This window comes from Pezoporus occidentalis, unplaced genomic scaffold, assembly GCF_034315485.1.
Source record: "Pezoporus occidentalis ecotype Australia unplaced genomic scaffold, CSIRO_AGI_Poc_V1 ctg32, whole genome shotgun sequence".
Taxonomy (NCBI): domain Eukaryota; kingdom Metazoa; phylum Chordata; class Aves; order Psittaciformes; family Psittacidae; genus Pezoporus; species Pezoporus occidentalis.
Window position 1 is genome coordinate 1,505,305 of NW_026915158.1, and position 18,081 is coordinate 1,523,385.

At 37.8% G+C, this 18,081-nt stretch overlaps 1 protein-coding gene across 2 annotated transcripts in view; it reads right to left on the reverse strand.

Annotated features, from left to right (window-relative positions):
• ATP10A (ATPase phospholipid transporting 10A (putative)) overlaps positions 1–18,081 on the reverse strand; it is a 106,872-nt gene that overhangs the window by 24,049 nt on the left and 64,742 nt on the right. For both annotated transcript variants that reach the window (XM_062628594.1, XM_062628595.1), the window contains 5 exons: positions 16,134–16,267; positions 14,280–14,532; positions 4,185–4,402; positions 2,511–2,705; positions 558–1,119 (listed from right to left, as the gene is read on the reverse strand). In XM_062628594.1, the coding sequence (XP_062484578.1) occupies positions 558–1,119; positions 2,511–2,705; positions 4,185–4,402; positions 14,280–14,532; positions 16,134–16,267 (1,362 nt within the window). The remainder of the gene's footprint in view (positions 1–557; positions 1,120–2,510; positions 2,706–4,184; positions 4,403–14,279; positions 14,533–16,133; positions 16,268–18,081) is intronic.

The window sequence follows — 18,081 nt, forward strand, 5'->3', positions numbered from 1 at the left end:
TAGCCAAGCACTGGCCAGCAGTTTCTCCTTAAGAAATGTAAACTGCTTTGGCAGAGTTTCAGGAAATTCCGTCAAAGTAAAGCCTGCTAGTAGACAATCTTGAGCAGAAATGAATTTCACTCATCTTTGTATGGTAAGGAACCAGTAATTTCTTACAGATGATTTGCTATAATCATAGAATCACAGAATGGTTTGGATTGAAGGGACCTTAAAGATCATCTAGTTCCAACCCCTCTGCCACGGGCAGGGGCACCTTACACTAGACCAGGTTGCTCAAAGCCCCATCCAACCTGACCTTGAACACTTCCAGGAATGGGGCACCCACAGCTCTTCTGGGCAACTTGTTCCAGTGTCTCAACCACTCTTACAGTAAATAATAACAAAAACAAAATATTACAAAAGAAGAAAGACAGCTGCCATTCTACTGTTCCCTATCTTCACAAAAGCAGGCCGGTCTACTTGCTGAAGAAGGCAAGATACAATGAGGTTTTCAGCAGTTAAGCAGAATTGCCTCCCCCCAGCTCCCCACTGCCGCAAAGGTTAAGTAAGAGGTGTACCTGAAGAGCAGGGTAGAAGAAGATCCATAACAACTGAATCTGCTCCTTTAGTGTAAACATTTATTTCATCTGTGAGAGGATGTCTGACCACTACTGACATCCTCTTTCTGGCGGAATCAAAGCCCAATGTATGCAATACTTCAAAACTTAGTGTTCCCAGGTGAGGTAGCTCCACTGATACCTGGTCAGACAGCCTTCCAACCAGAGAACAGTTATATGCCCTTGCTGCATAGACAAGAGCAGCTTCATCTGGACTCTCTGCTTCATAACGGAGTTCTCCTTCCTCAGGTCCACCCCGTGCAGTTGTCCTGCCTTGCTGGGAGCTGTAGCCATTGTTATTCATCTGTGCAGAGTATGCCAGCTTCTCTTCCAGTTTTAATAAAGTGCTATCCGTAGATGTAGATGAAAGCAGACTTAAACCAAATCTGTGCATTGATTTGCTTGTAGCTAGACTAGATGAACTACTGCTGTTAGAGCCAGAGGTCAAGCGACTTGGAGTGAATCTTCGTATGAAGTCTTCTATAGTTTTTACTGGAGATTTTAGTTCAAATCGATCTCTAACCTTTAAAAGGCAAAATAACCCAGTGAACAAAACCCAAAGAAAAGCTGTACAATAATTCTGACATGATATTCAGCCTAAGCAGCTCCAACTAATGAGAATTTCTTTGAGAGAAGAAAGTAATGGTATTTGTATTTTGAGAAAGGAAAGTAAATTGACAAAACTTACTCAACAGCAAAAAAAACGAAAACTTACTAGAACTTCAGAATTGTACCTGTGTGAAAGCACATTATGTTTGTATTAAAAACCATTTTTCCTTCTTTCATCTCTTCAGATATCACTAATAGATAAATTATCAATGTTGCACTACCATCAGCAGTGCATACTAAAAGCTATCATTAGTAGGAAACACTGGCATTTGTGCATGTTAAGTGAAAGCAGAAAAAAAAGTTAATGCAACTGAGAAGTGTGGTATCAGAAAAGTTTTATGGGAATATGTCAATGTCAACAACATCCTCAACAGGAACACATTGAAATAAATTATTTCCACTGTCTTCTCTTTCAGCATCAAAGCATTTTGCTTCACTTTTACCACTCATCTCAGTTTACATAAATAATTTTTACAGATACAGTGTTATTAATAGTAATAGCGTATTCATAGTAATATAAAATTATTGCACAGTGTAGCATTCCTGAAACAGCAGAACTGAGTATTCTCCAAATGTTTCCCTGGCACAAAACCATGTCATTCTGCAGATTAGTTCACTTTTTATTCCAAACTGCAACAGCCACAAATCACAGAACTTTCTCCCAAATGGAAATTCCAGCTCCTGGCTAGCTTTAATACTAAATTTCATTATATTTTTGTCTTACAGATCATGTTGTGATAGCTTTTTTGAAATTTTCATTCATCAATGGCACTGGTTTAGGCTGATTTAAGCCATAATGATCATTTTTTCTCATAATGAGCTTAAGATGAATCTTTTACATAATTTGAAAGTCTTATGCAATGTTTTTCAAGTGTATTCTCTTCTTATTTTTTTCCAGAATATCTCATCCTTTTCTTAATTCAGTCCATGCATACAAAATATTCACAGACAGCTTATATTCTTTTCTGGGAAGTCTTTCACATTTACAAATTAGTTTACACACATATTTACACACATACTTACATTGATGAAATGAATAAGTTACAGCATAAGAAAATGGGAAAGTTTCAGAAGTATCCTGAAATCGTGAATGAAAGCACATCTTACCTTGAAGGTAAGTGAAATATCCCATTTAACAAACGCTTAACTAAACCAACTCAATCACATAGTTGTTCTAGGAGCTGTCTCACAACTAGTCAGTTGTTTCTCACTAGAACAAGAGGTTTTAATTTCTCCAAATTACAAGATAAATTAGTATCAATGCAAAAGAGGCTTAAACTCTCTTTTGCTGATTTTTTAACCCACCTTCTGTCGGGGCTGATTAGGTGCAGTAACCACGACTGTATTACATATAGTCAAAGCGATGAAGAAGTCAAAAATGTCACATAGTTCTGGACTCAGATGGGATAATGGCTGTTCATGGCTTCTCATGACCTCCAGATGCTTTGCACATTCATTCACCTTTTCTAACAATCTTGGGTCAGGTGTAATGTCCTTCTCCTAGTAATAAATAAGAGCAATTAATACTTGTGATTCTGCAAATTTCCAAAGCAGCAACAAGTAATCAAAGCATCAAGACTGTTATGGTGGCCTTACACCATAGGGTGGAGCTGGAAAGGACTATAAGACATCAATTCTAGACAATAAACAGTTAACAATGAGACTACTGATAGAAATGGAAATGTGAGTAACTGTGTGACCAACTTTTTCACTACCGATAATTATAGCAGCAATATTCATCTACTTTGGGGGTATCAGATAGGAGAAGAGTTACCTACTAATATACCTCCCTCTCTCCTGTCTAATTCAAGACATTTATTATCTATTATTAAAGGGTGGTACACTACAGAGACCACAAGAGTGAAAAAATTAGACAGCAATGATATTCAAAGCTTGGCCTTACATCATCATAACAAAATGAAACCATCTTGGATTGCTTGTTAAAGAACCATCATCTACACATTTGAAGGTAATTCATAAGTTTTTTTTACACTGAAACACAGAGCACTTTCCACACTATTTCATGAGCACGTTTCACTTATTAAATCTATTTCTTATCAGAGCAGACTCCAGTATTTCTTAACATAGAAGGACGCAAGGATAAAAAAGATGACAAGAAAAACCAATGTAAGGCTCTTTCTTCAGCAGAATTTTATCTGCTGATGCTCACCAGCTGATGAATCTGAGCAACCACAGAACTCTGTGTGTAAAAACTGAAGCTTGAAGAGCTTACTCTTGATTGAACTGAAGCAGTTCCACCACTACAAACAGCATCATTCTGTGACTGTATTTGTAATTTGTTTTAAGGGTGAATTTGTGTCAACAGTGAAACAATGCAAAATCCCTAGACAGACACACCATGGCTTCTCTAGTCTTATGACCATTCAGCCCATGTAAAACTTCACAGAGTAACAACAGTATAAAAGAAATTTAATAATGCAAACTTTTAAGGACAAATTCATCAACATTCTGAAATGTAAAGGTTTTTACTTTTTAAAATATGACACATGCAATCCACTGATAACCTTGAATCACACTAAAAATTATGCTATGGTCAGCAGTATCTAAGAATTGGAATACATAGTGTCCAGCCCAGCACTTCTTAGTTTTAAAATCCTCCGACAAAAGAGAAAAGGCATGTGCAGGTCAATTAGAATCCCTGATCTCAAACCTGATGCTACTCTCAGCTTCTGTAGATAAAGGGAAGGCATACGTTTTCTTTTCAAAATCAAGGTATAACTCAAACAAAGGTTTCAGATTGTCTTTTATCTTTAGCTCATTTCCACAAAGGAGACATTTCGGTAAGATCTATGTCGACACTTCCCTGCTTTTGTAGAAACATCCGTCACTACAGAATAAAAAATGCCAAGAAGACGTCTGCAAGAGGTACACAATGTGCTACAGATGTCTTTACCTTCCGGTTTTCAGGACATGGTCTATCAAAAGATAACACGACACTGTGCTTTACAGTTGACTTACCATTGGGCTACTGAATGCAGTGTGCTTTGAAAGGATGCTTGCTCTTTTTGCTTCAGCTCTGCTACCCGTGCGCCGGTGGGTTTTGTTGCTCTGGCTTCTGTGTATTACTTTAATGCTCTGATGGCTGCAGATACTATCACGCTGGGATAGAGTTCCTCCTTTTGGGGCTGCCTCGTCTTCCTCAGAATCAGGTTCTTGGTACATCGCTAAGCGTTTGGCTATCAGTAAAAATATAGGAGGAAGAAGTGGTATATGTTAAATGTGGCTGAGAAAGAGGGAGAAGGGCATGATGACTTTGTTCAAGTGACCTGTTTTTAATATTATACTGTGCTTTCACAGTAATAATGAATGATTTCATTATCAAGAGATACCAAAGTCTCTTAATTGAATGGTAGTATCTAACAACAGATTCAGATAACATAATTAGAAACATAAAGCAATACACTGCCTCTCTCATCATCACACTCTCTCTGAAAGGGAGTTAGACTCTGCAATAACTCACTGCGTTCCTGACTCTTCCACAGCTCAGCCTGATGAAATCAACCAAATAATTTGGTCTTCACTTGCAGTCAGAGAGGGAAATAAACAACTAAGAAAATTTTCATGTCCTTTCCAACATAATATGTAAATTTCACAGAAAGTATTTACCAGCAAAAATGTCGCATCTACCCAGTACCAGTTAACTGACATCTGAAATGTCCTCAGAACAACACGCCTCCAGAGCACTATTGCCCTTATTCTATATACAGAGATGAGGCAGACAGCATAAAAGCCTCACTCAAGGTCAGGGCCATCTGCTGCAGAGTGGAGACATGAACCCTTGACTCCTAGCCTAGGGTTAAAACCACTCTGGAGTCTCCGCCCTCCTCTCTGGACAGCATGATAGGCAGGACATTGCAGCATGCAGTATGAAAACCAGGGTAGCTTAGCCTGCTGCAACACTTGTTTCTATCCCTCTTTGCTACAGTGAGCAATACCTAGTTTACATGGAATGAAAGAGTGTTTTCTGATTGATATATTTGAGGTGAATGCTTCCTCAGTCAAGAATTCAATTACAACAATTGATATTAGAAACCAATCCTGGCAGTTTGATATATAGAAGTTACAAAGGAAGCAGAAAGAAGAGGTGTGAAACTGCCGTGGAAACCAGTCCCTCTAATGACAGGCTCTGCTTAGGTCTAACTGATGTAGGACATATTTTTCCCATTCCTAAAGACTATGGGCATTTAATAATCTGGGTTGTTCATTAGGCATGCCACTCTAACAGGTACCTATTTATTTCTTAATTAGGTATTCATTGCTTTTCATTATACCCTCAAAATAATACACACTATCCATTTATACAGCACAAGTTACATACTTGTGGCTCAACTCTGTTTTGGTTCTCTGGTGCAACAAATTAAGATTATCCCAATGTCAAATGACAAATCACTGTAAGTTAATTATGTGAGTTAATTATTCAGGCATTTAATGAACACCAACAAAAGAATCTTCCAAAAAACTTCCTGAAAAAAATCTTGCATTACATATAGTGAGTTTGGCATGGGATCACTGCTAACGTAGCTAGCTTTATGATCAAACAAAAATCCATCCTTGCCATCCACTGCAATTTTCAAACATGTTTTAGCTGTCAGGAAGCAGCTGGAGGAGTTGAAATCAGACCACACACAGCACATGATGATAGCTCTATTAGCACAGTATCATACGTTAGAGGTTTTTTCAACTCCATTTGGAACACGTATAGGCTCTGTCTGAAATGTCAGAGCTGGGAGAACTTCCCAGTCCTGCTGTGAATGCAACCAACAACGTGAATGGTTGTTGCTCTAACTGCATGCCCAGGTACGCAACATCCTACACTGCACTCTGGCTCCTGCTGGAAGAAGATGCAGGCCATGGAGGTAGAAAGGGACATGGTGCATGTGGAGACATGGGGAAGAGAATGCAGGGCACACTGCAGATCACTTCTGCTCCATAGCTCAAAACCAGCCCTGCAGCCTGAGCCCTGAAGCTGATGTAGACTAACTGCAGATGATTGAGGACTTCCCTCATTAGCATTCTTTGGTGTGACTCAGGCTTTGTGGTGGGAAAGAGGTTGAGCAATGGCACATTCAGCACTGTGGGAGCAGCTGCTCCTACAGCCACAGAGCTGAAAATAGAAAAGCAAAGCACCATTGCCTGCTCCTTTCAGTGCCTACCTTGTCCTTTACTCACGTGACAGAACCTAGAGGACAGCTCAAAAATTAGGGAGGTCATTGATCTCCTTGGCCCTTCTGTTGCATGGTAATGAGTTGCAAGGAAAGAAAGCTCACTTCAGCTGCACAGCCTGCTTCCTGCAACTTGTTGCACATGCTTTGGGACAGAGCAGTTCTAACCTGCCTCATCACTTTTGCCCATTAATTCCCACTTGCTTCTACTCTGTAAGCTGCTATGCGTTTTCCCAGTGGAAGTGCAGATCCCTATACTGTGAATTTAATTCATGATAGGTGTGTCCATATCAGGATTCTACACTGAGGGCCCAAAGTGATCTGCAGCATGTTAAAGGCACTAATTCAGGTCCTTGATGAGGATGTGATCCAGGCTGCTCACTGTTCCCCCCAGCATCCCAGTGTGACATGTAGCTGCTCAGCCTCTCCCAGGAAAGCCAAAAGCAAAGCCTTGATTTGCCATAGGGATAATCTTCCTCACTGTGGATGCTGGACATCTTAATGGTTGACTGACAGAACACTGCACTTCTCGCAACAGGTAGTATTCCTTGACATGGGAAGGACAGGGTACAATTATTCTTTTCAGCTTTGCAAAATGTGCTACCCAGCTGGTCAACTCCCTCTCGAGCACAGGTTTCTTTTTTTTAAAAAACGACACATTTTCCTTAGTAATTATACCTAATTTAAGCTTCTGCTCTGAAAATACATCTTGAAATACATGAATCCAAAGACCCTGAACTGACTATAATTTTATGACATGTATATAAACTCTACGGTTAAGCAGACAATACATCTGCTGCACAACAGTTATGCTTGCATACTATAGCTCTGTATTCTTCATTGCTCTTTCTTATTACATTACTTTAAAAAAATATTTTGATTATTCAACGTAGCAAAAACTGTTTCCTAATGCAAAACTTAGCTTATGTATTAGCATTATTCCAATTCCCTTCTAGCCTATGTAATATTAGCTATCTCTTGCTCTCTTTACAGGTTTTCATTGTAACACATTTGTTTAATTGTTCCTGCTGCTAAGAAAAAGGAGAAACAGGGAAAGCAGATAAGAGACTAGAATCTCATTTAACCCAAGTCAAATGAAACTCCTTCAATACACATGGGTTTATTTCAGTTTATACCAAGGTAAGCTTAACAATAAAAACCAGGCCTTGCACCTTTCAACATTTTCTCCAGCACAGCCTTACACATTATGCAGCATTAAGAAGTATGAAGAAATAATGAAACCCGGTTCAATTGTTATGTTATGGCTAAGGTTCATAATGCTTCAGCTGTGCAAAGCGTGCTTCTTTGGGAACATGCTGTTCTCTCCACCCACTCAGCCCTCTCCGATTCAGAACCTTTTCCTGTGAACATTATAACCTGGAAGACGTGTTGTGGGATGCTTTTCAGTTTCAGGACTGAAAACTGATGGCTTTGATCTTTTGTCTGATAGACAGTTTTTTATTAAGGGCAAAGACACAAACAACTTTGAGAAACACAGCAATGCAATTCATGAAAGTCAAATTTCACTATTCTGTACTTCGTTTTATATTTACAACGCAAAGAAGAAAAAACAATTAATACTTATTCCATGAACTCACTTCTATCTTTCAGAAGACAACAGTAAGCTATAAATAAGACTCCTGTAGTAGCTGCTAAGTATTTGAATATGCATTCTCTTATTTTAAAAGCCCTTTTATTTTCATTATTTTGGTTTTGCTTTTTTTTCACCTTCCATAGAATCATAGAACAGTTAGGGCTGGAAAGGACCTTAAGATCATCTAGTTCCAACTCCCCTGCCATGGGCAGGGAATGTTCTATGGTCCATGTTCTACGATGAGGCATCCATTTTGCAGGCTGATGGAGACTGTTGCCACACAGCTAGATGTTCCACCAGCTAGAAAAGACGGATCACAAAACTCTAACGAACTTCCCTTCAAGCAGAATAAAGCTGCAGACCCCCTAAACCAGCAGCCAGTGTGCAGGGCCCTGACTTCACCATGGAGTAATTTCATTTTCCCCAAACCACTGAATAAGGTTGTTACTGAACTGTCTTGCTGTAAATCTAGATGTGTACTTACTCACACCACTTTATTTCCTTATTATTTTATGAGTGCAAGCTTATTTCACTTTGAAGTGCACTCTAGCATCTACATAAAGAATCAGTCAAGCAGCTAGCATGCTATAAATTTGTACAAGTGTGCTAACATAATTCTAACTTTATTTACTTTGCAAGAACTTCCCCATAAGGACAAGTCTTGAGATTAGAAAACCCCCAAGGTTTTCCTTCCTCTCCCCTCCTGGCATCCTCAAGGGCTTACAAAAAAAAACTTTAAGTCCTTCATTAAGACCTCTTTACTCACTTAGAAATGGATGCCATTTTCAAACAGTTCTGGAGATTTTCCAGCGCAATTTTAAGTGTAGGTGTATGTTTAGGAAAAGTATCACCTGTCTCTAAATATGAGTTTGTCTTTTGTAGGACTAAAAATGGGTCTCTTCCAATGTACTGAGTTCTACATCTTCTGGCACTGGTTCTTTCCTTAAAGTTACCAATTCATTTTTTTCAAAAAGCAATAACAAATGTAAAGAGAAACCACAAACAAGCTACAGAGTGGCTAAAGCACCTAGTTCTGCTAAAGGTTTTAATCTTTCCGGGGAAGGTCTAAGTGGACTATCCCCGTTTCTGAAGATTGTCAAGTTGAAAAGGTGGCAGATGAGAAGACCTTTGGGAATCAACAGCTGCATGTACAGAAAAGGTTTCATTAATTTATTTTTTAAATAAATCCAATTCTCCAACATGGCTGGAATGTGCAGTCCAAGTTCTCTTGAATACACACAAAAAGAGTAAGAAAGTTCCACTACAAAACAGCCCCTCAAACTAAGGAGATTTTTTTTACTATGATGCACTTTCCTATGACAAGTAGTTGTTAGCCAATCTTCTGGAAAAAAAAAAAAAAAAAACCAGAAAGAAACTCCTTCTTTCCCACATTAAATGATTAAGAAACTTTGCTGGGGAAGAGAAAAATCACTGAATTTTTCATCATCTGCCTTCACCCCCATAAATTTATCTTATTCTTATGTTGTCTGGAGATTTTTTCAGTCATTGGAAGGAAGGAGAAAGAATGCAAAGTATCCAAAATTCAGATTTTTCAGACTTGTGTGGTTGCATTCATGGAGATTCAGCTCATGATTTGTCAAAAGTTCCATACAATGGGTGGCTAAAACTAGAAAAAGAGATATCACACCCCATAGGCAAGAGTGCAACTAATCCAGCATTTGGAAAACAACTAGGACAGATGTCATGCCAAGAGCATCTGGTTGTCTCTAAATCATATAATGACTTTCAGAAGCACAGTCAGCTTTTGCGCACCTACTATCTCTTGTTTCAGCAGACAGGCTGAGGACATGGCCAGTTCCAAGAACTGTTAGGAGTTGGCTACTAGCCAGGGAAGAGCTACGCTATGGCAACTTTATCGTACATTGTCCTGGGTTTGACATATATAGAGAGAAACAATTTTTTTTTTTTTTTTTATTTTTTTCTTTTGGGTGCTAACGTTCTTTTTGGCTAGGAGGAATTACTGATTGGAAGAATAATTCTGGGATTTAATCAGTGTATAGTGCCAATGGTTATTCCATAAATATCCAGGACATTTACAAACGGGATAAGGCACTTCCACTTGGAGTGCTTCATGATAATACCCTGCTCCTGAATTAACACTTCACGTATCAAGAAGAACCTTTGAAGAAGACAACAAAACAGACTTAAGAACATGGGCCATGCAGACTTGAGGTGGGAATCCTTTTCACCTCTAGTTAGAATTCTAAACCACAGAGAAATAGGCACATATTTGACAAGAAATGTAGATGTCTAAAACAGTTCTGATGAATTACATCCCACAAATGCTTAATTTTCTTCAGTAACTGTAAAGTCACAAGATAACTATATTCCATGCAAATATCCACAATTACTTAAAAAGAATCCCATCCCTATCAACTTAGTCCCCGCAGGACCTAAATGGGCAGCGTGAATTCATGTAGTTTGATCCCAGCTAGTGTATAATTCATTGCCAAAATATTATAGATGACCTCAACAATGATGAATATTGGATAAACCTTACATCATGGAACTGCTGCTCAGTACACTTACACTTTTCCTCACAGCCTTCACAAGCATTCCTGGATTCCTCTTTGGTGCTAAGCTCTCACATAGCAGTACCCATGAGCAATACCTTGTACTCCCTCCAGTTGGCAAAATGCTTTTGTCCCATGCTGGTGCAATTTATTGGCCTCTATTACTCATGTTTTTGTCACCTCTTGTCTAGACTAAAACAATGCAATACTCCTGGGCACAGTGCCATTAGCCTCATAAGAAACAGGGAATTCTGGAGGAAAATGTTTCCTCCAGCAAATTCATGAAATCTGCCCCTTGTTCTATTATCTGGAAAAAAAAAAGTACTAAGTCTTGCTCAGGGTTTCAGTTTTTATTTTACAAGCATTTAATTGCTTCAACCCTGCATAAGGTCCAAATAAACCTCTGTGATGAAAACCATGATTACCGTGTCCATGTCTGATGCAAAACAGAACTCTCCCTCATAATCATAAAGCTCACTTTTCACATGGGGAATTCACATGGCTTTATGGAATGAATTTCCAAAGAAAATAAGTACGCTCCCACCACTCAAGAAAAAGACATGCTGTCTCAAATATGCCATACAGCATCGTGTATGCCTTTTAAATAGCCCCAATCTGAAACAAACCGTGCTGTGCACAGGGAGAGGAAGAAGGGGAAAGACCAAGTTACATAAGGAAAGAGTCACACGCATTGCTTAATGAGCTAGTGGAAGGAACTCAGATAAGATGATGACAAATGCAGTACAACAATGCCTGTAGAATTGAAAAGAATGGGATACCTGTTCATACATGTGAACAAATTTTAGGGAGAAAAGATTATAATGCACCATAGAGAAAATCTGTGACAGCTATGCACAATCTATTGATAGATACGCAGGAGTCCTACATTATGAAGAAAACAATGGTTCAACAGAAAATTAAAGTTCCAAAGTGAGGAAATTTCAGATCTCTCTCTGCCATTGTAGGTGTAACTTTCCCCTCTGTGTGTGTGCATGGCTGAGGCCCAGGAATACAGGGCTTCTAGATGACTTCAGAGGAAAATCTGCCAGAACTTCTTAGCATGAGAAAAAAGCGTGTTACATCTTAGCCTTGTTCTTGGATATGGGTGAATGAAGATGTTCTGACTGAAATTTAGCCCCCAGAATTCATGCCTGAGGCAAACATCTGGCATGGAAAACATGAACCAAATATTTAAGGCTTTTAAGCTTATCCATAACTGAAAATAGGATCTTATAAAGAGAAGGGTCAGGCAACTGGAACAACAGGCACTGCTACCAGCCACAGCAGAGTAACAAACTTAGGCCAAATTACTCAGAATAATAATATTTCTACCCTGAGCGATCTGTTTTTACAGTAGAAAATGACCTGTTATCTTTAGCTTTTGAATCTTGACCCATGTACAATTTAAAATTCACTTCTTCATCTAAAGTGCTACTCAGAATTTGATTCCAAGTAGCAAACAACTATGCCAGAAAAATTACTCAGATAAACGAAGAAAGATCATCGTAGCAAAGATGATCTTATATAAGAAAAGGCAGATGAATTTTCTCGGTTTCCTTACATATATGGCAACCTCAGATCACTTGCCAAATGAAAGATTACAGAATTTTCTAATACATGAAAACTTCAGCAAAACCTGAGACTAGGATGGCATCAGTTATAACATATGCCCTAAACCTGGGGGAAATTCAGATACTGAGGTACAAGACATAGAAAAGTAGCTGACAAATCATTTGAAAGTAAGTGCACAACCAATAAACGTCATTAATGCACTCCCTAAAACCAGAAAGAGCTGTGACAGACATTTTATCACACCTAAACAAGAAAGCTTTGGCGCAGCAAAGATGGTTAGAAAATCAGACTGGAGAATAGAGCTAACAAAAGACTTGAACAAAGAAGACTTTTCACTGTGTTATTAATCCTAATTTTAGGGAACAAAATCAATAGAATATCATAATTTATATATAGAATGACAGAGAAACGCCTATTTTCTGTACAGGACAATAAATAGACTAAAATACTTTGTATATAATATTGTGCATATATTCTGCACCCATTTAAAAACTATTTGTCAGAAATTTTATACTGACTGGAGTTACAAGAAAGCCCAAACATAGCCATACATGAGAAGAATGACCAAAAAAAAAAAAAAAAATCTGTTTATTTTATGTATTTATTTGACATGTCGGTTTCTAATGAAATTCACTCTTCTTTCATTAACATTTACATTGTATTCTGAGATTGTAAGATGAAAGTACAAACAAACTTAGATTTCTGTTGAAGAAAAAAGTTCTGAAACTCAATACTCAAATTCAGGAGCCTGAATTCAGCCTACATATTAGCTGATGATACTGAGCTCATAAAAATAACCTTTCTGCACTGTTTTAGTTGGCAGTACCATTGTCATTCCTGCAAGGAACAGAGTACACTCTGAAATTAGTATAAACAAGCAAATGATTAGTGGCAAGGAAAAAAAAAGAATGAATAACCAGAGTGTCACAAGCAGAGTTACAGAGTCCAGAAACATACTATTAATTCTAATTCTTTTCTCTTTCTTACCTACAGTACAGAGGTAGGAACCCAGTTTGTTCCTGTTTAAGTTCCTTCTGTAACTCTGTAATAATAACACTAACCCAAACATCTAGTTTCCTGAAAACCAGTGCCTTAAATGTAAGGTCTCAATACTACTTTACAGTAGGAGAAAAAAAGAACAATATTTGCATTACCCAAAATCTCAAGACATCTTTTTCCTATCTGCTATCTTAAGAACCCTCTAAAACATGTTTTAGGTTTTCTGGTCCCTTTTGATTACTCTTCTTATTCTGTATATTATTTGTAAGCTGAACTTCTGCAGTGGTCTTTGAGAAAACTTTCTAATCAGTGATCTTTATACATTATGTAGATTAGGAAACTTATTTTTTGCAAACAGGAATGCAATGATGCATCTATTAATATTTTCTGGCATACAGAGTATGATTTGAGGAATTAAGATCTGTTATGTCAAAAATGGTAACAACAAAATGTTAGAGGAAAATAACAAATTATAAACAAATCACAAAACAGGAAATAACTTCATAAATTTAAAAGGCTGATGAGATGACACATGGATGACAAGCCTCACATTCCCTTGTGACAAAGAGTAACTTCTTAGTGTTTCAAGAACCTGATACTTGGGGACGTTCTCTCAACTGCAGTTTTCATACAGCAGTGATGGTACCTTAACACAGACACCTGTTATGTAGCACTGAAAAGAATCTGACAAAGGTAACATAAAATATGCTTACTCCATCAGATTATGTTTCCTGTTAATATGAAAACCAGTAGATTTTTTTTACATTTATTTCTCAGCACAAAAGGATAATCTCATTCCAGGTATTCAATCAGACACTAATATAGCTGTATGCTTAAAACTGGCATTTTACATAGTATACTTTAAACACCCCAAACAACCGTGATACCAGCAGGACCATTCAAATCACATAACCAGCCATGTGCACAAGCACTTTAGGAGATAAAGACAGAAGCTTTAACTACCTTGACAACATATTGCAGAAGTTACAGAACACTTTGATAAGATTGTCATCACTACCTGAAACACAGCCATCAAATTACACTAACCTAAAAACAGCTATTACAGTTTGCTGAGTGGATACATACAATTTCTTTTGTTTCTCTTTTTGATTTAAGATTACAGTAATTTTTATATCTACCTCAGATTACCCAAAGTGTAAATATTAGATAGAAAACAAGATCATGAGCTCACCATTATCATCATGGGAATACTCTATTCCAGAAACAGTGCATCTTCGGAAAACCATCTTGTTTTCAGTAAGTGTCCCAGTCTTGTCTGAAAAGATAAACTGCACCTGACCTAAGTCTTCTGTGATATTTAAAGCTCGGCACTGCAGCTGAGTGTCTGTTTCTTCATCATATAAATCTTTATCTTGATGAATGAAGTACACTTGGCAGATTTTAACTATTTCAATGGATACATACAAAGAAATCGGAATCATAACCTATTAATACACAAAAAGAAAGAGAATTGGGAGAAAAAAAAAGAAGCAAGGATACAACAAATTAGTAAAATCTAGTTAACTTGGTACTAGACTAGGACATAAAGAGGCTAGGTACATTAAGCATCTATTGTAAAGTTATTATCATGTTTGAGAAGAGTTTATTTACTTTGTTATATGAGGAAAACCTATAGGGAATTGCAGAGCTGAAATGCATTACTATGTCTAGAAGGGCAATTGTCAAAACTTGGACAGAAGCAAATCCTTTTTAGTGGTAATAAGGCTAGCTTGAAACTAGCTGGGAAAGGAAAAGAAAAAAAACACAACAAAACCCAATCTAAAACAGACACTACAGTGAGAATCCTATAAATGTGAAAGAATTGGATAAGCATAAGTAATAGACTGTTTACAAATCAACCTTGCAGGAATACAAGAAACAAAATGAGAAGTGTTAATCTCTCCACAGGAATGATGCTTTTGGCCTTGGCTTTGGCAAGGCAGACAATTTGAATGAAGAACACATTCTATAATTGCTGAAGAAGGAGATGTGAGAAGAAGCTGCACCAGAAAAGATTTTCAACTGCTTCCTGAGGACTGTCAAAACTCCATGAAATACCTCATGTGTACCTCAGTTTTTCTCTGCAGATGTTTTTCATGACAGAAATTCCTGATTGCATACATTATTTAGCTTGCTGAATTAGATATGAGGGATAAGTTACAGCATGTGTGTAACTGTAAGTGACAAATGTGTCTATTTAAACAAAACCTACAGTTAAAGGTTGGCATTTAAGGAATTTTGTGGTGATACGTTTTAGCAAATATCGTATTATTGGACCTTAGAGTAAAAAGTAATTTAACATCCTTTTTCCATTCCTTTCTATAAAGGAGTTGCTCCCCGAGTAATGCAGTCTCCTCTAGTGTCCCCCTGGGCATATGTCCATATGTCCCAGTGACACGAGTCTCTGTTATCTCTCTTAGTGTATCGCAACCTTCGCAACTGAACACATTTCTATCCAGAACCAAAGAACTTCTATCAGGATTTGCTATGTAGTTGAGCTACAAAATTAAGAGCTGTCTATTTGGAAAGTGGTAAAAAATGCACACAACCTATGTTCATATCAGCACACTGTACACAAAGTGGCACCCACAGTCTTTGAGATGCTGTTCCACAGCGGGTGGATATGAGGCATAATGCCTGTATTCTCCAAACAGGGCCCATTGCATTCTATCTCCTCCTACTTGTTTAAAATAAAACAAAATACCCGAGTCTTTTGGGGAGGGTTCTCAGATAATTATCTTCTCAGATGCCAAGGTAACTCTGACAGCTTACTGTATCTATCAGTTTGTTTATTCTTCAGAGAAGTTATCATTTTACCCCTGGGTAGACCACTACTGTTATTTAATTTAGCTTTCTGGTTATATATTATCACATTCCCTACAGTTAAAATATAATTTTAAAGTGGCTAGATGTACTTGGTTTTAGTGCTTGATTAGCTTAGTGCCTTAGATTACACGCCATAGTGGTAGAAACGTACTATACATGCATTTATAGCTTTATTACAGAAAACTATGAACAGAGATGACAACATGTACAACTTGATTACCTGGAAAACTATGATCACTGTCAGAAATAAATATACTGAAGCTAAAACAGGGGACAAGTATTTGCCATCAGGCCCTGGAACATCAAAAACTGGTTTCTTCTTTTCACCATATTGCCATACCCATAGGCCATGACCTGCAGAAGAGTTGGAAAGAAAGAAAAATTAACTCCAATGCTTATGGTATGAATTTGTTCTTAGAGTTATGTGAATAAATGGTATTTGTTTTCAACTACTCTGCATGACTTTTGAAAAAGGCCCCAAACTCATTTTTTTTCTGCCTTGGGATTTGGAGTTTAAGAAAGGGGTTTGCCTGGCCTTACAGAAAGAATCCGAGAGCCATTTCACATAAGTTTATCCAAATAAAGTGAGCTGACTAGTCTAAATTAGTAGTTTAAGCTCTTTCTCTAATCAGCAGAGAAAACTAAACTTCAGAAGGTAAATCATTTCAGTGATATTCAATTTGTTAAAATGAAAGAACTCCATTGCCTGCACTAAGTATAACACCAGCCAATTATTACTAAACTAGTTTCAGATGGGTAAAGGCAGGATGGACTTTAACGTTACTGTGTGAATCTTACCATGTTTAGAGAACTACTGAAATAACAGCATCAGCAGACTCAACAGCATGGAAGCTGAGGAACTAAAACCAGAAGAAATCCTAATCCTTGCTCAAAACTTTGTTTTTTATTGATTGTGCTGATAACCAAATAAAGATACGATTACTCTTGTTACCATTATTTTGGGAAAGTAGCATTCTTAAGGAGACAGAAAGCTGCCTTTTTAAGTACAGCACTAGGATTTGCAGTCTTAAAAGACCTAAAAATGGTATGCCTGATGTTTTTAAGACTAAAAACAAAGAAGAATTCCCACACATGATAAGAAGCATTCAAGCTATTTTCACTGCATTTTGAAAATTGACAAAAAGGATGAAGGTCTACTTTAAAAGTAATCTTTTGTAAGTCACACCTGACAAGGTCTTTTACATCTTGATACATAAACCCAGCATTGAACTCTTGAAAAATAATAACAATAAGTAAGCCATGTAAGCAACTTATTTTGCCTCTGTACTACCAGTATTGCCATACTGATGCCTATATTGATGTCTATATTTTTATTCTTGAGAGCAAATATTGGAAACCCCACACTGACAAGGTCCTATATTGAGACTTCTTGGATAAATACCCTGACACAGATTTTCAAAATAATTAGTTAAGTGTCATATCTCCACTCACACTTTCTTGACAGAAGGTACGTGAAGTGCCTGACTCTCACAGGACATAGCTTTGCATATCTTGAAGCACTAGGCATCTCTGTTTTCAAAAAGCACATTTCTTTCCAGCTGTGTTTGGTTGTTAGCACCTCCAGCAGTTTGCTCTGGCCTTCTGCTGGAGGTTTCTAGCCTTGTGGCAGAAATGACAGAGGTGAAGGGGTTTGTGTTACCTGCTGTGTGCCTGTCTCCCATTCACATTCATGCAAATCAGGAGTTTCAGCTAAACCAAAGCCACTGCAGCATGCACCCTGCTGCCACTGCTATGGGGGCAATACCTCGGGTGCAGAGGGGACAGCTGTAGGCGTGACTCCTTGCCATTAACCTACAATGGCACTTGAGTCCTGAGGACTGGGCTCCCCCAACACTGAGACACTACAAAAGACTGTCATGAACTCAGTGGAAACAAATTGGCTGGCTGATTCACAGCTGGAAATACTCATCTTTAAGCAGCATTTAACAATACCTGGAAAAAGGCACACAGAAATGTATTAAAATGCCATAAGGTTGTTATTAAACTACACCATGGTTGTTAGGAAACATTCTGGTGTTTATGCCATATGACTCACACACAAACATTAGAGAACATACAAACATTAAGGATATGGAATTCATATGCCATGTGTAAAGAATAATTGTAGGTGCCAAAGGTAAAAATTCTTTCTCACAAATGAACAGAAA